The sequence below is a fragment of the Vanellus vanellus genome, assembly GCF_965231255.1.
Source record: "Vanellus vanellus genome assembly, chromosome: 13".
NCBI lineage: Eukaryota > Metazoa > Chordata > Aves > Charadriiformes > Charadriidae > Vanellus > Vanellus vanellus.
This window is the reverse complement of record NC_138918.1, coordinates 17,474,659-17,497,077: the sequence shown is the minus strand read 5'-3', so window position 1 is coordinate 17,497,077 and position 22,419 is coordinate 17,474,659. Positions and strand designations below refer to the sequence as shown.

Sequence of the window (22,419 nt, the reverse complement as noted above, 5' to 3'; positions counted from 1 at the left end):
TGCATGCACAATAGGCTGTTAATTTCAGTAGTTAGAAGAGGCCCAGCTAAGAAGTAAAGTTACCGAACAAAATTGGTCTTTTTTTACGTTAAACCAGGACACCATCTACAGAGAGATTAATTAATTAAACAAGTGTTTAATGTTTTAACACCGTCTCTTCCAGTTAGACATCAATGCAGAGGTCTGGGAGGTATACTTTTCTTACACGAGTTGCCTTGTGATGGAATTAGTTATTTCAGCTTTTATTTTTCAATCCACTAAATTAAATCTATTAAAATAAATAAATAAATAAAGCAAATGCCAAAGTTAACGTTTTTAGCTGCAGTCTTCATTCAGTGCTTTTGTATATATTTGTTGTGGTATGCACTTTAATTACAGCCTAGTCTCATGTTACTGTTAAAAGACTGGATTCATTTCTTGTTGTCTAGGGATGCATCGGGGTTGTGGAGTGAGGGAGCCTCTGTATAGAGGATCTGTTTATTTGTTACAGAAACAGAAAAATTCTAAAATGGGGACTGTGGGGAAGATAATCTCATGAATCTTGTTCAGAGAATTGGGTCGTGTCTCTTCTTGCTAGTGGTTTTATTAATTCTGGGCAGGTGACTTGCACAAACTTTTCATGGGTGGTCACTAGTGATGTAATCCTTGGTTTCTGGCTGACTCAGCTGAGATATTCAGAAGTGCTGAGGACTCACAGCTGCAGCAAAAGTCAATAGGAGCTGTGCTTTGAACACGTTGTGCTGTGCAACGCTAATTACTTTGAAAAGCCAAGTCCCAATCATCTGCAGCCTTATAAATTAAACTCCAGAGTCTAAAGTATATCCTTAGTTCTTGAAACCAATCTTAGGTTTCAAACTTGTGCTTTTTCATATCAGGCTTGCTTTATCGCTGTTACTTAACCTTCACAACAGTCTCTGTGTGGTGAGATTAAGAGAAATATAATTGTATAAACCAAGAGTAATGCTGGATGGGATGCATCTAAATCAGAAACAAGGACCTATTGTTTAAATGCTGATGTAATTGCTCCAGACAGAGTAAAGAGGCTGACAGTCCCTCAAGGAAAAGTGCTGCTTAGGCACCCGTATCTGGTGAGGTAGTAACCAGAGCTTCCCATCTGGCTTCTGAGCAGAGTAAAATAGGATGGCAGCCCTTCTACCAGCATCTAGGTTTGGCTTAAGGTCAGTTTTGAGTCACTTGTTCTATGTTGGTTTAGTTTATCATTCTCATTATTGATAGCTGAATTTGGTGACTGATTTTTTTGTAGATATGAGTAGTGCTTGATTTTGGTGCATAATTTCTACTCGTAGGAAAAATGTTAGAGTTTGAGCACTAAGGAAAAATCTAATGCACCTGACTTGGTTTTCGCATGGTTCTGTCAAAATGAAAACGAACCTACTTTTCTGCAAGATAATAACTTTGAAATGTAATGTTCTACTTGCTCCACCTTTAATTAATGCTTTTCTGACAAATACAGTATTTTGAGAATTGCTGTCATGAGGATGCCGCTGTGTTGGGCGGTGTTGCAGACAGACCTGTAGATAGAGGAGTGTGTTGCTTTTGTTGCGTCAGTGATTCTCTTAGGAAGAAATTACCTTCTCTGTTCTTCAGTCCCTGTAGGAGTGTGTATTATAAGAGAGCTGGGACTTCAGTTATGAATCTTGATGAAGCTTTTGTGATTTGAGGAAGGTGATCAACAAATCCTGGGCATTTAAATTACTGGTATATTCAAAATAAATTTTCCACCTCTTAAAATAAAGTCAGAAAAGCTATTATAAAAATATTGAGCACTGGTCACTATTTATTGTAATAAAATTAATTCTTTCTTATATAAATTATAAATTAACTGCACCATAACAATTTCATGTATATTAACAATTGGCTTTGAAGTTCTCAGCTTCTTAAAGGCAGGAGTTTTTTTTTCTTTTTTCAAGAATATAAGTCTGTAGAAACTATAAACTTTGGGGATATTGGAATGATAGTTCTGCATGTAACATTGTTCTTCCTCCTAAAAGAAAATTATAATAATTTTCCCAGGCTTCCAGTAAATCCTGTAGCTGAAGCCAGCACAGTATTTTTGAACACTGTAATAAATGTTCCATAATTGCCTCTGGTGGCAAGTTCTCTGGCTAGGGAATCAGGTTGGCTCCTGTAGTTGAATCATATAATATGATTTTCATTCACTGCTGTAAATTGGCTCTGGACAGCTTCACATGTCAACTTTGACTACTATTTTCTGGATCTCACTAGGCAAACTGTCATTCACTCCTTGCATTCGGTATAAAAAAGAGGTTTCTATTGTCAAGCCAAAAATATATAGAAAATCTTCTATGCGCTCCAGACACAAAGCTAGTAAAGAAATAATAAAGAAAATATTTTAGATTGAGAAGCAGTAGAGAAAATACAAATATATGGGAAATGTCAAGAATAAAGGTGTTTTCTGTGCAGAGAGAGATTAAGGAAAACAGGAAGCTATGTATCACGGTTTTAGAAAAAAGCACTAACGGCAGGGAGTTTCTGCTGTAAGATCAAGGCAGGATTTATTTCTTACATCTTTACTTTTGTTTGTAAAATTAATTGTAACTAGTGTCATCTGTAGGCATAAGAAGATATTTTTGTTTTGATAAATCAAGTTCTCATACACATGATAATTTTGATTTTGGCTCTTTCATTTTTTACCTTCTTCACTCCTCTTTATAATTGTGAGATGGCTTTTAAAAGCCAAAATGTTATGTGCAGGTGAAATTTATTCAGGCAGGCTGTGTAGGAGTTAGTAACCTTACCAAGTTTGTAGGTTTGGGGTGTTTGGGTTTTTTTTGGTTTGGGTTTGTTTTTTTTTTTCCTTTGTGTGCTTTTTTTTTTTCCAGAGATATCACTTCGGTCCAGCAGGAACATAAATTTAGCCTTATTAATAAAATTAAATGGTGTGAACAAAAAGGAATGTATCTTTTTTATCTAATACAAATGTCACTTAAAAGCTCCTGTTTTGCCAAGCAAAATGAGGAGATTGTAATATATAATGAGTATATATGTCCTGAAAGCTGATTATGAAAGTGTAGAAGGAATCACAGAAAATGAAATAGCATAAAATCATAACTTTGAAATAAATTGCACTAATATTTTTTACTGCATGAAACACTAATTGTCTTTTGGCTTACATGTGTTGTTCTGTTTATTTTGCTAAAAGAAAAATTAGGTGAAAAAACAAAGGATTTGAGGAATGTTTATATTCAAATGACAGAATCTGTTTTTTTGACAAAATATTACAGGTGGCAGAACTTCAACTACCAGAAAGCTGTTTAATTTTCTTACCTTTTTCTTGTGTTTTACCTTTTCCTTGTCAATATTTGTAGATGTGTACTAAAAATAGAAGTTACAGAATGTACGGAGCTCTTCACAATAAGTTAGATTATAGATGAAACAATTATTTTTTTCCTTTCTCTCAGTTTACTGCTTCCATTTCCACTAAGTCTAAAAATATATTTTTGTGTTACAACTTGAGAAATATAATGCAAACCAACTTGAAATCCTTGTGTCCCTGAGCCTCAGTATTGCATCGTTAGAGAATTTGGAAAGTGATCTGGGCTGGAAGTTTTTTGTAGTAATTGGAAGTCAACAGAGGGGTGGGCAGGACTAACCTACTAAAGTAACAATGCAATAGCAATGTGACTTGTTAAGGGGTTAGTCTTTCTGGGACCAAACGGAACAAAAACTCTCAGTAAAGCGAACATTATGAGTCTGGCTTGTTAAAAAACATTTCTACTTGTTTACATTTATGAAATGTAACCATAGGCAAACTATTGCTTTCCAGTAGGCACTGTAGAAACCATGTGTCTGCCAAGTATAAACTTCAAGCTTCAGAAACAACCCCCCCAAAAAATTAATCCAAAAAAATAACAAGAAGTGCTCAGCAGAGGTCTAAGGTTGAGTCAGCCTCAGAGCAGATGCTGCATTGTTGAAGTGAATGCAAGAACCTCATCCTCTATGTAGCATCCTGCAGGATGGTCTCCTTGGAGCCTTCTGAACTGGAATCACTGGGTCTGACCTGGAATCCCTGGGTGTCATGAAAATGTGTTTTCTGCTGCGTTTGCTATACCACAGCATCTTGGAAACACAAAGAGACATCAACACGTGCATGCGGGTTGAATGAAGCATGCAATTAGGCTGCATTTCAGCAGTAAGGAGTTGGAAATTGCCAAATCTCTCCAACCGAATGACCCTCTCTTTCCTGGGTTTGTGTTCATGGCCACATGCCTGTATACAGGTAAAATTCTTCCTGCAAACTCTGATCCCAAGTCCACATGACACAATAAAGTCTGCTGAGATGGGAAATTATCTCTGTCTGGTCTCGAATAAAAGCAAGGAGATGTTATTTTGTATTCTACCCCAAAACAGCTTCTGTTTAACCTTTAACGTTCTCGCTGAGTGTACACACTGATGATGGCTCACAGGGGAGCTCACCTGAAGTCCCTGCTTTTGTGTCTGGGCACAACCCACAAATGGTTCATGCAATTGTGGCGTTGCAGGGAGAGGGAACTCGGGCACCGGCTGCATGCTCAGTGGGTGCCTGCACACTCACTCCGAGGATGAAGCAAGGGAAATACGTGAACGAGGCTGGCAGGAGAAATAACAATGAAAGGTGATGAGGAGGGCCAAAACTTCGACCCGGAGAATGTGGAGTATCACAGTGGTAGATGGAGAAACCTTGCGCTTTGGCAGTATATTACTGCATTCTGTCTATTTATGTTGGTAGAGACATTGGTGTTATGTCAAAAACTCTTTTGCAAAATACCAGTCTACAGATTTCTCTGATGTCTTCCTGTTTGTCTGTACCACATTTGATGCAACATCAACATACCACAACAGAGCTGGTGGATTCGTAATGTGACTGCCATTACAAATTCAGCATTTACTAGCAGATACCTGACCAAGTGCTCAGCTACAGAGTTGTGTCAGTTTAAACTAAATTCACTGTGGTATGTCAGAAGATCCAATATCACTAGCACTGCTTTTAGATGAACACCAGGGTATCAAGGAACATATCAAAACATCTGGTTTCATTCTGAAAGATGTCTTTTGGTGAGCAGAATTATGTATGTAGCTTCCTAGGTAGATTTATTTTGAAAAGTCACTTCGTTCTTGATAGGATTTTGTCTATTGAAGATCTGCCCTTAGGTGAATAGTTAAGAAGCAGTACTTTTTAAAACTATAGCAGGAGCTCGACAGCTAGACCCTGAAAATCACCACCAAATGTCAGAATAAGAAGGGAAACTCTAGTTGTCACCTTGTATTAATATAGGCAGACAGTTTACTGGCTCTCAGCTCTTCAGTTCCTAAGGCAGACTCAATGAGAGGGATTTATAATACTTATTAATTTTATTTGGAAGTCATTCAGGCACTGTGATGAAAGGCAGCAGTATAAAAGTCTCGGAGAACCATATGTGTTTAGGGTTTTTATAGTGGTGGTAGAGTCTTTGGCTGAGGTAGAGATTGAAGGCTTTAAATGTCTGTTTAAACAAGCGGTAAGCACAGATATTTAAAATGCTGAATGTCCTGCCATCCCAAAGCACTTTGTTTTCTACCTGTCAGAGAATTGAGGGGTGAGAGACAGAGCCACCAGAAGGCTGTTCCTTGGTAAGGTAGGTCCACAAACTCTTTCTGAAGCAGCAGGACTGCAGGTTTTTTGCGTTGCGCTTTGCAGAGAAGTGCCCTGTGCAGTGCTGCAGCGCTTGGTGTAAAGGGCGATGACTGCAGCTTCTGCATTTTTCACTGCAGAATAAGCCGCAGGTTCTGACTGCATAAGTGCAGGGCAGGATTCCTTCCTTCCCTAGAAGGGTGCCTCCTATACAGGGCTGTCTGTGGGTAAATACTTCAGTGCAGCTACCCAAACCTGTTGTGCATGGTAGGAATAAAGCTTATATTTCAAATGAAGAGGCAAGGAAGGGATCAGCTCTAGCCCATGCTTGTAGTAAGAAGACTGGATTTTAAGTATAACTTATTCCTCTTAAATACTGAAAATATATCTGTGGACTTTTCTTCATCAGAGTCCAAAATGTACGATAAGATACGTAAGTCCAAAATAGGAGATTTAAGGTAATCGTCCAAGCAGCTTTTATAATCCAGTTGTTCTCACTCCTTGGCAAGGAGGAACAGTCTCTCTCTTGATTATTATGTGCTCTAGAAGTTTCCTCCTTCCTAATACAAATGGTTCTCCCCAGCCCTGGGCTTTGTCACTGGCAGGGATGCACATGCTGATTATTTCCTCCAAACAGTCCTCGACCAGCTCCCTCCAAATCCTGTTTATGGGGCAGGATAAAAGAGAGGGTTTTGCCCTTCCCAAAAACCTTCGCGCAGGTTGTGTGCATCCTGCCAGACACAAGCGTGCTACGGGTTACAGCTGCACACTAATCTGATTTTAGGCTTTCTCTCTCTTGGAGATTGCTTTTGGATATTGGCTGCCTGAGTGATGCAAGCCCGAAAGAGCCCCAGCACGGGGAGTAATCCAGGGAGCAATCTGGCTCGTTCGCTGACTTTCTCCCAGCAGGGAACTTCATGACTGCCCAGTGCAGAGGGACGTTTTTGACACGTCTCAGGCAAGAGCTCGGTGGCACTGTTAATAGAGCATGGCTGTCTCATTTGTAGGCTCTATTCATCTGACAGCTAAAAATTATCAGTACTGATGCTTCACTCCCTCTCTCTTTTTCTCCAAGCTAGTGATTTGTCTATGTTATGGGTAGGTAAGCTTGACAAAACATTACACATTAGCAGCTGAGTCGGTGTTTGAAAAGGGAAAATTACTAGCAAACTGCTCCATTAGAGACCCAAATAACAAATTCTTTCTTTCCCTCAATGAAAGAGAGATAGTTAAGGCCCAAATTAATACGTCTGTCTCCCCCACTCTGCAGGGGGAATCGCTCTTCAAGACAAATGGCTTTGTCGCTTCTGAGAGTGTGAGCTGGCTCTACAAAGGCTGCATTAGGCAGAGTTTTTATCCTTCGTGTTTTGGAATCCCGGGTGTGAGCAGGACAGGCGCCAGATGAGGGGGTGATGAAAAGATTTGCACCTCAGTGAACTTTGAGATGGATTAGCATGGGAATTTGAGTGCTTATTCTTTACTCTGAGATAGTTTTTCATATTTAACTGCATAGTTTCCCTCTGGATTTTTTTTTCCCCCTCTGATATGTTTACTCTTTGCTCTCATTGCTGCAAAGTCATTTAAAGACAGTGGGAAGAAGGAGGACTTTATCCTGTCTATCATGTTATTACAAGAAAAATATATCTGAATCTGTTGGGCCCTCATACTTCCCAATCTCTGATAATATATTAGAGAAGAGAAAGGAAATTGTTCTTGTCCTTTGATGTTGTTGTCAAAGACTCTAAATTAAAGCTTCGAGAGGCAGACAGAGCATTGCTGCGTGTCGGAAGGGGGGAGATATGCTTCAATTCATCTAAGCGATACAGCTGGCAGCAGGCGACATGGCACAGTGAAACGGGTAACTGAGAGGAGGAACAAAAGCCCCTGAGAGGTTTGAACGTGGCCAATTTATTTTATCAGTTTTGTGAATTCTACTTGTGGAGTCTTTCAAATAGAACTTATTATGAAACACCAGAGGAAAATCGAGGAAAATTTTATTTAGTTATAAGAAATCTTAAGTGTGCAGGATAGTAGTTCAGATAATTGAAATTTAGCCTTTTAGGACTGTGTCTCTTGCACAGAGTTCTCAAATGTGTTGTAAAAATATTTCATTTTATATATTCTGGTGAAACACCAAAATAATGAACACACTGATGTTGCTTTGCACTGGCACAGGTGGTTTTATAGTGTATGAGAGCACTTCATAGTATGCAGGGATAGACCATGAAAAAGAGTTTTCCAGAGGTCATGTTCTAGGTAAACTAGGTAATTTTCTCTGAAATAAAATATGGCTGTAAAATTTAGATTAGTGTTTCACTTTTTGCAGAAAAAAATGACAACACTAGATAAGAACTCTTTTTTCACTTTATTTGAATGGTGGCACCTCTAGCAGCAGTTTCCCATTATATCATGAATAACACTAGTTTATAATTAAGCCTTTGTCCTGGTTTGAGGCCTTCATGGAGTTGAAATTGCCAACATCCCTTCTGGCAAAACCTGGTGTTTCCTAGCGGTTTTTAATCCTGTACTGTCCTTCACATGTCATTTATGAGCTCAGATGAGGTGAAAGCACAAAGTATTATGACAAATAATTTGCTTTCTTCTATTTTATTTGTGTAACTGCGTTGTGTTTTTCATGCCTGCCAATCTGTAACACGCATTTATGAAAAAAATAAATGGAAGTCAGCTTAGTACCTCATACTTTTAAAATGCCTGCTTATTTAGTGCTACACTTTATTTAATGCTCCAAGATCCACTGCATTTTGTGCCCAAGATGGCCAACACACCCTTATGAGAGCACACGGTACTGCTTGTTACTTCTCTGGCAGCGTCTGCAAAATGTAGTGCACTAAGCATAATGTGTAATGTGTAGTCTGCAGCTCTTCGTTTACAAAGAGCTTCATACAATAAAAAAAAAATGCAATGTGCAAAGGTGGAAATACAGCAGTAGATGACAACAGCCGTGTTCATCTATTTCCGTACAGGCCATCTGCTGCAAATTTTGTAGGAAAGGGTGAAGAATTTAGTACTGCTTCAGAAGGTAGTTCTCTGAAACAACTCTTTTTCTGTATTCCTCTCCACCTTTTCTAGAAATATCATTTTTTCTTATTAGCTGGGATCTGTGGCTATTCCAATTTAGACTTTTTTGCCCTTTGGGGGCAACATTTCTGTATATATTCCCACTCTTGAGTCACTAAAATTTCCTTGGAATTTTAAGTGATTATAAAAAGGGGGCCATGTTTCCCCCCATCACTATATTTGAATTTCCCTGTAAGGACTGCTATGCCGATGCACAGCATGTCTGAACCCCCAGTTTCCACCCATAAGGCAAGGGAATTGGACAGGCATGGCCCTCTTTTGTTCCTAGAAGTGTCTGCATAGAAACACTTGGGAGGAGTTAAACACCAAACTGGCAAGCTGACAAAAAGCCTTTCTGGGAAGAGTGTGTGTACTGCTAATTCTGGTGACAAACACCCAACAATAGTAGCGTGCTGAAGCTTACAGCAATTTGCATTTCACTGTGGACTTGCCAGAAATGAAGCACGTTATATTTAGACCAACGGGAAGGGAAATCTAATTCAAATCGCAAAACAAGGAATAGAATTAACTCTGATCACAACCTTTAAAACAGACTGCTACAGAAATAAAAGAGTGTGTGCACATCGACTGTACAAGTTGACTGTGCAACTACCACAATATTCATGACTTAAATAGCTTCTTAGAGTATAACTGAGCTGGCAAAATATTTTATTTTCAAGGGGATTTTTCTTTTCTTCTATTGAAAGCACAGATCAACAGAAGGATTTGCTGTGCAATAGAGGGCTGATGGGCCTTACAAATTTTCTCTACATTATTCCCAAGTCCTTTAAAAACCATGATTTACTTCTCCCTGCATCTCCATTCCTGGTTTTAAAATTTTTTTCTCCCCTCTGCACTGCTGCAGCAGCTCTAAATGACTGCAGTGATTCATTCCATCATTCCAGTATGTTTTTGTATTTCAATTCTAAACCATTTCCAACCACAGACTTTTGCTGTTCTTTTTATGACATTTTTGGAAGAAAATACACAATGTTTGAATAATAACTAAGAGCTAGGTAAAATCAAATTTTGCCTTCAGTTCCAACCCCAATTATAGAATTTTAGCTGCCATTGTCATTTGAATTTGTTGTATGGTGATCCACTTTTACATTTCTAATTGAGATGGATATTTAGGGTTCATCTGAGAAGGCAGTCCTTTTAGCAGGAATCTCGGGAGCTTGCTGACAAAGACTTGAAAATACTTCTGGGAAAATTAATCTTAGTGGTTGCTGTATGCGGAATCTTTTATGTTAGTGATACATGCATTTATGATACTTCATAAAGAATACTTCTTTCAAACCAAATCTCAAAAATGAAAACAACAGCATTTTCATGTTGTCTGGATCATATTTTAGAACACCTTCAGTATTTGGTAGTTAAAATAGGAAGATACAGCCCTTTTTGCTCTGCTTTAACATGGACTTCCTCCCCGCCCTTAAAAATCTGTATTCGTGTTGCAGTGAATTCCACTATGTTTTGCAGCATGTTCCCACAGATTGTTGCTCCTGAGTCGCTCTGATAGTATGAATTGTCTTATTAATATGGCACAACATAGCATAGCTTTTAGTTTAGATACCTACATTCTGTTTAGAATAGCTAGTCAAGGAAAAGATCTGTATTTTCTACCTTAACTTTGACTAAGTCCTAATAAAACATACCTACTATTTTTTGTTAATTCCATGACCTTTAAAGGTGCAATTTCTATAGCCTGTGACTTTTTTCTATACAGATTTAGTGTAATCGATGAGATTATTTTCTCAGTATTTTCTCCATTTAGTGTTTTTCAAAAGAAAAACTTGTTTTGCCTAAAAACTCTATGAAATTGTTTTATATTTATATGAAAAATTGCTATCATGTTTAATGTTATTCCTGTCCTAGAATTGTGTAGTTAACATGTATATTACTTTGTTTGTTTTCAGACGTTTGGAACAAAACCTCATCAAAATCATTCCCCCTGGAGCTTTTACCCAGTACAAGAAGCTGAAGAGAATGTAAGTTTTAATAAGACCAACACGCAAGAGCAATCATGAATCTTCTAGCTTCAAGTTCAGTATCTTTATTTTAGAAACATATTGGCAATTTCTCTGTTGAAATCACTGGGGATTCCACAAATAATCTCTTCAAAGTGTAAGCAACAATAGAATTTGGTTCAGGATGGCTAACAATGCATGAAATCCTTAATAATGCTTAATTTCACTTCCTATTATAAACAATGTGAGCTAATTATTTGTTAGTCTGTTCAAACTTCAAATCTGCTTCCTCAGAAAAGACTTTAAGTTCTGTTTTTTTTGTCATCCATTATGGTATCTGTTTGCACCTCTTCAATTTAGTTGGCCCCAGTTATAGCAGGAGTGCATGTTCTTGCGGAGTAGTTAGGATTTTTTTTGTAGCGCATTCAATGTCCTGATGTTGAAATGGTTTGACTGTTTAGAAGAAAACAAAGAAACCTGCTGGAACTTGTTTTCTCTGTTTCTTGATCCCCAGTATGGTACCCAGGCAATTCTTTTCTTATTAGTTCTTGTGTTTTCTCTTTGGTTTTAAAAAAAATAATCCTGATTTGTAGAAGTACGCTTATGCAGGTAACCTGGGCATTCCCACTGGCTGGTCTTTCTTTTCATTTTTAAGTGACATATGAGAGATGCTGTGACAGTAATACAATGATACAGACAATGATAAAACAAGTTATTCCTGCTTTGCCATAGTATCACGATGTTGATGGGTACCGCTAGACCAGTAGCTTCCACAAGTCATTCAGGCTTTATAGCTCGCTGCTAAAACTGCTAAAAATGTGCCTTTACACTTCTTGTTTTCTGCTGTGAACAGTACTTACTGGAATTAAGAAACTGTGAGCTTATTTCACAGAAGACACTGGATTATCCGATAGCTAATGCTTTTGGAAACTGAAATGAGCTTACACTGTATCTTTGGATTTAAGGGTAAAATTACAGTGTTTGCCAGCCCAAATTTATCAAGTTCCTAGAGCTGAGGAGCTGTAAATATGGATCTTAATATTTAACAGGTCAAATAATCAATCTTATAGAGTCTCTGTTCTTCTGTCTCACTTCCAATATAGCTGTATGTATTTTTAAAGAAGTACTGTATTAGATAGCAAGACGGTAATTTCAGTGAAAAATGATGGATTCCTTTTCAGTGACCTAACTTGTAACTTTTTCAGTTCTTTCTGAGGTATGACTAATTTTAGATTTGGCACTGTTTCACTGTCCTTTCATTTTTCATGACTGGTGAACTCTAGGTTTATGGGAGTTGACCAAAAAAAAATGTTCTTTAACTTGACTAGCTTCTCAGCCCAATGCAGCACTTACTATGTGAAATGATTAATGTTAGAATTTCACAGCAAAATTCCATTAGCAAGTTGTGTTAACAGCTTTCTGCAATATAATTGGCATACTCATTGAGATCTGAACTCATAGTTAAATAATAAATTATTGTGCCAGATGATCTGTATCAAAGCTAAGTTAACGTGACAGCATTTTGTGGAAGAACTTGGGATGAATAGGTAGGCTGCAGAATGTCCCATAACAAACATGATGTTTTGCCATTTGTTTATTGACCTGTTTCCTTGTTAAAGTTCTATTTCTGCTGGAGATTGAGGCTTTAAATTGGGCATCACTGTTGTTACATAAAGTTTAACTTAGGACTATTTGAAGCCATTATTGACATCATCTTTTCAGTGTGCAAGATTCCCGCATAAAAATATACTTTGGTCAAAAGACTACCTCTTAAAACAAAAGAATTATCCATCCTTTTCCTTATAGAGGAAGGACATGTTTGATATCACTGAAGTTGTCAGCATTTCTTAATTTCTGTTACTTTGATTTCAATGAGCAGTGCAGTAGCATGAAGATTATTGATTTAATTCATTGATGCCCTACCCAGGGTACAAATGAAGAACATTATTGTTATTATTGTTATTATCTATTATTCATAATATATTTTTACATAATTCAGAGGTTAGTATAAGCATTGTGAATTGTATTTTTCTCCTGGAGAAAAAGTATGTGAGAATGTTAGGGATAATAGATTGCTCAGGTGCAGCACTTTCAGTGTTTTGATTGTTTAGTGAGTATTTCCTGCAAGATTATGCAGCTTCCTTTTCTTAAATAATTGGATAACTGAGATTAATTTTTAGGTAAGAGCCAGTTGTCCAAGATAATCCTTAAATGACTTGATATTAATAGGTCAAGATAACAGCAGAAGTTGTATGTATATTAATTCAAGTGTTATATTTTCATCTAGTTGAAGTTTCCTGTTTAGAATATCTCTTCGATAGCTTTCAGGACAGGAGAGTTAGTTTGGTGATTGGGTTTTAGCAAACGAGCTTAAATCTTTTGTCTTGGACTTCATCATAATTGCCGATATCTTCTCACCCAATTAATTACATGAAGCCAAATGTATCTGTCTCAGAAGGAAGATTTGGCACCTATAGGATTCAAATATGCAGTTGAATTATATTATCTGGGATGATGGTTCCCCTGATTTTGGGGTGAATGTAACAGATCCTTGTTATGCGTGCTATTAGTAGAGGTTTGAGGGGCTTTAAGGAGATGCATCCCATCTCCAGAGATAGAAGTTGTCATTATTGCATGAACTATCCAAGCCCAGACATGCCATTTTGAATTAATTTTCATAGCAGCTGTGCTTGTACCGTGGTTCTGTAATTTCTAGCCTACGAGTTCCAAAGTTTATGGCATTACCTCCTATTTTGTCTTTGCTTTTCTGAGACTTTTAACTTACAAGTTTGTAGCACAAGACTAAAAGCCAAGTCCGTAGAGCCACTTTGAAAGATGTGGTTGTACCTCTGTAGCTCTGATGCTTGTAATGGCATTTCATGTTGTCAAATTAATTTTACCATATATTAGCAGAAAACACATTGAGATTTCACAGCCTTCCCAGTAGCTCTGTGGCATTGCTACTTTTGTTAAGCAGCTTCTAAAAACTAAACCATATATGACATGGATTTTTGCCGAGTACTCTTGTCAAAAGAGAACAGTCCATTTTACATGTTAGAGATAATCAAGTAATCTGTTTCCAATAATGTTAGTCGACAAAGAGAATATTCATCCAATGCTATTAATAGTTTTGCATTTGGCTGCATCTAAAATTAAATCTGTTTTGTTTCAAAACCTTTTACAGTAAAGACATTTAAGCCATACAGTCATGTGTTATACAGTGACTCACAAGGTATCCTTGCTGCCCTGATGCAAAGTCAGAAACAAGTTATGTCCCTAACAGGTGACTGAGCACAGCCGCCCTCCAAGGTGTGTTCAACAGCCTTTAGAAAGAAGATCTCTGTCATGCTGTCAGAGAGGTGCGGGGAGACCAGTATGAGGTGAATAATGTATTCCCTGCCTGGGTGGAATCCTGATAAGTTTATTACATTCCCGGCTAAAGAGCCACATTTCCACTGAGTGATTCAGAGATACCCTAAACTATGAAAATGAACCTTGTGTGATGTAAATTGACTTAGTCATGCAGGTTAGAAAAACCCGTATCTCTTTGTCTTGATGTAAATCAAGCACAGAATAGGGTGATCTTAGCAAGGCAGACCAAAGGAAGGGAACAAAAGTACAAGGACATAATTGAATGCCTTTGCCTCAGTCAAGTCAGAAGGAGATAGAGCCTCCTTATCCAACAGCAGTGGAGCTTGGGCTCTAATGGAAAGGAAATAATGTGTCTAATTATCTTCTAATGCTGATTGTAGTGCATCTGCATGAAGTGAGTGAGTGTCATCACCCAGCATGGCATTTATGCATGTTCAGGCACCATTAGTTATACACTCATTAGCGTCCGGTCATGGGGAGAGAGAAAGGATGGAAATGTTGAAATGTAGCAAATCAATAAAATAGTGCTGAAATACTTGTTTCAAAAACTAGATGCCCCTTTTCAGATGCTTGTCATTCTTCAGCAAACTCACGATTTCGTGTCATTCTAAGAGGTCTTAATATGTTCCTCAATAAATAGATAGCACAGATTCACATCAGGCTTCTGCTTACCTAAGAGTTACTAGATAAAAAGCAGCAAATGCTACCAGGCAGACTAAACAATTTTCACAAAAACCTGTATAAAAATAGATATTCACCATCAGAAAACTGGCTGCTGTGACTTGAGCTGAAGAACTGGAAACTTTCGCTGAATGCTGTCCTTGTAGGCAGGATGTTGTAATAGAAAACATCAGTAGATTGCAGACCAGTTATTTCATGACCCTTATAAAAGAACCAAAGAAAATCCCACTTTATGTGGCTAGATTTGAAAACAGTTAGAGGACTTCATTAGAATTTTAACCAACATAATTGGTTGCACAAAACACGTATAGAATGGAAAACCTCCTTACTTTCTGATTCCTAAGTTCTTGTTCAAGTGATGTTTATTTAGTCTGACTGGGATCCTTAGCATGTGCCCCAGTGGAAATAACAGTGAGGATGTACAGGAAATACTGTTATTACTCCAGCTTCAGCTATCAGTGAAAAGATTTCATACTACTGATACAAGCTGATACCAACTGTCAGTGAATGCAACGAGATGGCTGAAGGTTATGCCTGTAGCTAAGCACCTGCTTGAGCTGATTGACAGAAAGATTGGAATGCAGTGACAGTGCTGATAAGGCACCCAGTTCTGAGCGTCTGGGTCCCAAGTGTCGTGAATTCGGCTCCATGTAGGAAGAAATTATATTGTAGTCTATATTTATCTTTGTGTACTTGTTTGGTTGTGATTCAAACTGAAGGGTATTTTCCAAAGCAGGAAGACACTTTCCCTTGAAAATGACAGCAGGCTAGAACTGAATTCCACTCGCGTCATAGCTGAAGGGGCGGAATCTTGCTGGGGCTCCCTGACAGGGTCTGCAACGTGCTGGGTGTTCCCTGCCGTGCTGCTGGCTTCAAAGGTCCATGATTTCCATTCAGATGCTCGAAGGCTTTCCCTAGTGTCTGAAAACTCTAGGCAGACCTGTAAGTGCTGCGTCAACCCTCTTCTCGCCTGTCTCACCAGATCAAGGTCACGGTAGAATTTTGCACTGCTTGTTTTCTCTAGGCCATTAAAAACCAAGTATCGCTGGTACAGTGCCAAACTCCTCAGTGACACTGGTGCCTGCTTTGTGATGGGGGCTGGGCAGTCTGTTTCCCATCCCTTTTCCCATTGGTGTTAAACAGAGATGATGTGGGAAAAGTGTTACCTCAGAAGCATTTTATCATCCTAAGAATTATTGATATTGTTTCATGTAAATTGAGACAAACCCTTAGTGGAATTTCCTAGGGTTTTGATGGGAATTTTGTTTGCCTATAGTACATGTTTCTGGTACTTATGAATATGTGCATCTTTACATCTCATTTACCACAAGGTTTCTTCTCTTAGACAAACACAGTCTTGCTGCCTCAGAAGCCACTCCCCTGGTGCCTACACCATGCTGACACCATTAATCCCACTGTCTTCCTCACTGCATGTCCTCCCAGCGCTTTCCAGCTACCTTAGAACCTCTCCTCACCTTATCTATCATTTCACTCAAATTCAAACTATGATATTTTGTGCTGTTACAAAGTTAGCCTTCCGTGCCTGCATTTATACAGACAGCTGTTATTCTTTGTCACAGGCTGTTCCTCATGCTTGAGAGCCACTCCACAGAGTCACGATGCCATTATTAATAGTTCTTATTAATATTAAAGTCCATTATTAATAGTTCTTAAGATGGTTTTATCAACAGTTTTTATTCAATGGGCTACCTCACTGTTGTTCTTCAAAGCTCCTCATAAAATTCTTTGTTTCAATGTCCGTAAAATGAAAGACATTATTAACAGGGGAGCCACCAATTTATTGAGGCTGTGGCCTGTCATACTGATGGATGTTTTCCGAATCATTCCTGGAATTTGCTTATCTGTGTCCTTACATAGTTCATAATTTTGCTGGGGTAATACAATGTTTTAGTTCTATTTTTATATGAACTATATTCTTCTGGTAAACTCCAGCTAAAATATTTTCATGAAATTTCTGTTTACAAGTATATTTTTAATCCTCCCTTCTCTTTACAGAGACATCAGCAAGAATCAAATATCTGACATTGCGCCCGATGCATTCAAAGGCTTGAAATCTCTCATTTCATTGTAAGTAGAAAATAGAACTGAATGGGCATTTGGGGAGAGCGTGTATGTACGAGAAATAAAAATGATAATGTGCTGTCTGGGAGAACTTATGTTTCTGTGTGCAATTGCCAGCTTGTGTGAAGCGTCTAATCTTTTGTAAATGAAAAATTGGTCATGAAGGTTAGAAGGAGGAACGGTTTACACATCTCTAGTAAGCTTTTTTATAGGTGAACACCCCCAAGGTTACGGACTTGTTCACTTCTTCACAGCCAGTGCATTAGCTGATCTACCGTACGTGTGCTCCTGCAGGCTAATCCATGCCCGCCAACTCACCGTGGCACACAAAACCCTCATCGTACCTCAGGCACTGTTTGGTGGTGTTAATCAGGGAGGAGTTAAGGGAAAGACTTTCATACTGAATTTTTCTTCTGTATTAAAGAACTGAATTTGTACTCTCTTGTGAGTTTTTTTTCTTTATTTGATTTTGGAGTTTTTTGCAAACTAGTTAGGGATGAGCCTAAGCTCTTAAGAAAATGCTTATATTTTTTAGGTGTAATTACTACATTATTAAGCTGGAAGGTGACTAAAATAGGACTTCATACAGAAGATAAAAGGAAGGCGGGATCTCTTGACAACCGTACATTTCTCCTTATAGAACACAGAAACTGTTTTAGCACCAAGTTGAATTTAAATGCAGCTATATTTCAACCTAGCTACCCGCAGCACTATTAAACAGTAGAGCTTTAAATGGGTAAAAGGACTAGTACAAGGTCAGAAGCTGCATATGGAGAATGAAGTAGACTAGAGTGTTAGAAAGAGCCCCAGGTTGACAGAAGAGGATAGGCTCAACTAGAATGATGCTTACCTGCATTAATTTCAAAGACAGTTTTAAAACATTTAGTCATTAATATTCATATAACAGTTTGATTTCTAAGTGTGTAGTTTATTTCTAAAAGCTGCCGTATTTTATTCTCTGGATACTGGATAATTCTAACAGCCTATATAACTTGTTGACTAGTGCTAATATTAGAAGGCTATTCAGTACTAAACTTATATGTTGCAGTAAACTTCTGAGCCAGTACGCAGAAGGATGGGCCTTTTTTTGTGCCCTGAATCCAGCTGGGAGAATGCCAAAAATATATATTAAGTGTTGCTAGCCTTTGTTGAATAGTTAGGGCAGTGTTATTCAACATGCTGTGGAAATGGTCAAATCCCTCAATGCTCTCTGGAAACGATTCAGTAAGAGAATGACATTTACTGAACACTACAGTTTTGGCTTAGTATGCAACTACTGCCGATGTTGCAATGCTACAGCTTCCTGGTCTTGGCAAAGCTCCTGGCTAGGAGCAAGCTGGACAGGAAGACCTTTCTACTGGGGTCAACTTCCTGATTCAGAAGTTATTCAACTTTAGCTATAGCTAATTCAGATACCCCCAGGTGGCTTCAGGAGTGGGAGAGAACGCATCGGAGAGGACAGAGAGGAAATGAGAATATAAACTGAGCAGGAATTTATAGTGTTTTGACTTGCACACAGAAGCAAGTGAAATGACTGTGTATTCTCTGCCCAGTCATCCAAAATGATATTTTAAGTAAATGATGTTTAAATATGTTTATATCCAAGTGGGTAAAATAGTGCTTAAGTTAATGCTAGGAGATTACAAGGGGAAGAGAGAGGGCAGAGATATGAGATGCAGCACAGAAAGGGCTATAGTAATGGAACTGCCTCTGAGCAGTCTTTATTCAGTGTTTGTCTCTACCCCAGTTTCCTTCTACCTCAGCCACACAAAGCTGTTGTAACACACAGTCTGTTTCTCCTCTCAGAGACTGGTTTCTAGAACAGTATCAGCTCCAGCCTTGAAATTGTCATCCGCCTCCTCTAGGTTCAGTTGCCCGTTGTGCTTGCCATTGGTTTTTACTTTCTTTTGAAAGGTTTTACTCTTGCTATTCGTTGCAGGTAGGCCTTATGAATGTTTTTCCTGTGGCTGACAGGCAAGAGTTGGTTCCCTGATCTTTCATAACCTGTCACCCAGACCTCTGGCAGGTTCTTCCCTGCTGGTCACTTCTGTAGTTGTTTCAGTTTCTGAGCCCTCGATATCTTTATGGAGCAGGACTATCTGCTGTTCCGTGGAATCTGGGTTTCTCTAAAGGCACCTCCGCCAGGTTTCTACTTCTGAGAAGTAGAGAATCTTCTTTTGTCTGATCTCTGGTATGGCCACCAGTCCAGTTCTGTCAACCACAGGAAGCCAAGTAAGTGCGAGAGAAGATGACTCCTTTGAAGTGCCAGCCCTCCCGATGAAACTGCCAAAGGGGAAAGAACAAGGAGGTGAAATGAAGTAAGACAGTTTGCTTACTACTGTTTTCTCTTTTAAGCGACAGTCTTTCTGGGGCCTCAGGCACCAATGACTTTAGTCAGGTGCATGCCCTGAAGGAACATACAATGCTTCAGTTCAGCTGAGAGTAACTTCTATTTTTCATATATGTAAGTCAAATGTGATTGGTGGCATACATTTTAATGAGACGCTGTTGAGGTTTAGTCTGTGCACAGAGCAGCTGGACTTTTCAGCTAGCTGAGTTAAAACAAGAATAAAGGAGGGGAAAATATTAATGCACAAATGAAAGTAAGCAACTTTGTTTCTATTAAAAATGAAGTACTGCTGTACTGCCTAAAATCCTTGCTTTTTTTTCCCCCTGCATTATTCCTGTTTTGTGCTCCTCCCTTTACTCCCTGCTTGCATGCAATTGCAGTGCTCCCTGTGGGTCTAAGAGAGTGAAAGTGCTTATCTGGAAGACAGCCAACATTGTTAGCCTAGCTGGCTAATGGAGGCCTATATATAGTGGGTTGCTACTCTGCTTTCTTCTCCAGTTAACGTAGGTTAATGTTTCCAGGCAGAACTGTTTCTCAGAGTATTCTGCCTATTGCACCTATGTAGAGATGGAAGAAAAACTGGTGTATTACAGTTTTCAAAACACAGGAATGTTTATTACAGATGCAGTTGCCCCTAAAACTTAGAAAACTTAAATCTTTTTAAAGTGCTAAGTGATCCATATGCTAGCAGGTCATAAGGTTTTATTTTAAATCTATATATTTTCTTTAACAAGAAATCCACCTATGGGAGTCAAACAAGTCACAGAATCTTAACACTTTAAATAAGCCATTTCTACCTGAGGTTTTCTCTGTGTTTAGCAACAGAAAGGTAAGGATATGCTTGAAAGGACTCAAGACTTCTCCATTCTCCACACACAGGAAAAAAAAATGTTTTTTTCTCTATGTCCATTTTTCAGTGGGATTTTTTTCCCTATTTATATAATGACCGTGTGGAACAAGGAATTTCTACTCTGTTTCTCGTAGAAATACTTGGGCATTAAGAAACCAGGATCTTTCTTCTTTAAGAACATTTTTTTCTTCTTCCCAGCGTTTTCTGGCTTTTCCTTTTCTCCTTGGTGTGTCACGTACAGAGGTAGCACTGTGAGTCACTGGTCAGCTTCGGGTCTGTGTGCTCTGTGGGTTTAATTCTATTACAGTGTCTGAAGTTCCCTTTCGATATTTAGGCACCAGGGCTTGGATTAGATCCTTAGCGTATTTTTGGTATGAACCAAACTTGAAACCTGTTTATGGACAAAACTGAAGATACGGTAAGATTCAGCTGCTGGTTTTGAGACACCAGAGTTATGGAGAGCTTGCTATAAAGCTGTTGTGGGGAATGGAGGGTGTTGTGGATCAAGGCCTGAGAAAAAGGGTCTTCAGTCTTAAGGATGCTACTGTGGAATTTGGGAGGAAGAAGTTATATTGCATAATTTCAGTGATAGCTGTTGCACGGATCAACTGCTTTGTCTATAACAGTCTCTTCTCTTGAAATTTGGAAATACTTCTCTACCTCCAAGAGATGATACAAGGGTGTATATACATTGAAGGCTGTGAGGTGTAGTGATACTGCAGTTACTTGGGACCATAGGAAATATCCAAGATGAAAAACAAATCATTAGAATGATTTGTCTAAAAAAACAGTAAGCAGCATAGATGTAACTGAGCTGTGACAGTGTAGCCATGGCTTTTGTGTTGGAGGGATTAGTCTTGCCATCCAGTACTTCTTTCCATATAAACATGAGAGCAAATATTACCCTTGCACTGAGAAGTGTGGCAAAATTGATTGTTTGCAAAAGAACGTGTTATCTTCATTTTAAGCAAAAGTTTGGAAATGCTATATTTGTAGTACATTATGTTTGCGTTACATAGTTAGAATTGCCCTTTGCTGGAGTTGGTGCGGTTAATAACTCACTGCAGAACACGGGGGCTAAGTTAGAAAAAGTTTCATGTTTCGAGATCACTGCATGTGCTTTCTGAAGTAAATTAATTTTTCATTTAATCAACTCAAAATCTGTCTAATATCAGTGAGACGATTGTATCAGCATTTGGTTATTGTTAATAGTATCAAAGATAAAGGTTATTCTTGGGGTCAGTAAACTTCCCACAAATGTAGGTTTGGAAGGCCGTATCCAGACTGTGTGGGGACATTTTATGAGATATGACAAAATAGTCTAAGCCTTCAATGTGTTAAACTGAATGAATATATTTTAGACCGCTGCAGAGGGAGAATTCCTTTGCTTTTGTTCACATACTGAATTAGGCTAGTGAACAATTTAAAAGCTGAGATCAGCCTGGGCACAAAGACAAGAGACAGCTTAGATTTTGACATACCAGTCCCATTTAGACCATCATCTGCTCCGTGATGATGTATGTGGTGTCATTCATGGTGATTTGAAATCTGCAATAAAACACTGTCTATTGCAATAACTGCCAAACTTATTTTAAGGTAACAAATTGCTTTGGATAGTTTTACTGTGATTTATTTAGTCTAACTTGTTCTGAAGAAATATGAAATAGTACAGGGGAAAAAAAATTACATGCCTGGTGTTTCTTTCAGATATTAGAAATTTATTGCTGTTTTTACCCCTATCAATTCCTTCTCTTTTGAAAACTTGAATTCTTATTGAGCCTGTGCCATTGTACGTAGCTTGGGAAATATAATTCTTCCTAGCAAGAATTGTTTTCACAGTGAAGGAAAGTTAAAAGCATTCTGAGGACTGAAAAAGACATTGCATAAAGTCAAAATTTGACACTTCAGTAAGAATGTTTCAGCCAAGCCAAAATAAAGGAACACTTAGCTGGAAACCATATGGTCTAGAGTAAGGGATTTTGTGCTAGGCTTTCATACCTCAAAAAAGTTCTGTGTCACCTCCCAGGGAACAATCTCCATATTTTGGGATCTGACTTACCAAAGCAGCTAAACTGCAACTACATTTGCAAGTAAGGTAGGCTGACAAACTAAAATAAAGACAACACGGCAATTACTGTTTCACACCCTTAGAAGGTGGTATGCTGAAACTTCAGTGCATATGAAATGCCATGTGTTGGTAAAGTCTTTGCAAATTCCTTAATTTTAGCATTGTTCAAGAGGTCAGAATGTCTAGAGAATGTGAAGAATCAGTGAGACTTATGTCGCTGAAGGTTTGTGACGTGCTTAATTGCATTCTCACCCAAGATAACATACTGGTCGCTATGTGTGATTCCAATATTTTCTTTGGTATATCCCAAGCTTTTAGATGAATCTCTGCAGTGGC

At 38.4% G+C, this 22,419-nt stretch overlaps 1 protein-coding gene across 1 annotated transcript in view; it reads left to right on the top strand.

The window, feature by feature from the left end:
* SLIT3 (slit guidance ligand 3) overlaps nt 1–22,419 on the top strand; it is a gene marked incomplete at its 5' end in the record, with an annotated part of 534,750 nt that overhangs the window by 353,292 nt on the left and 159,039 nt on the right. The window contains 2 exons of the mRNA XM_082489776.1: nt 10,630–10,701; nt 16,750–16,821. Of these exons, the coding sequence (XP_082345902.1) occupies nt 10,630–10,701; nt 16,750–16,821 (144 nt within the window). The remainder of the gene's footprint in view (nt 1–10,629; nt 10,702–16,749; nt 16,822–22,419) is intronic.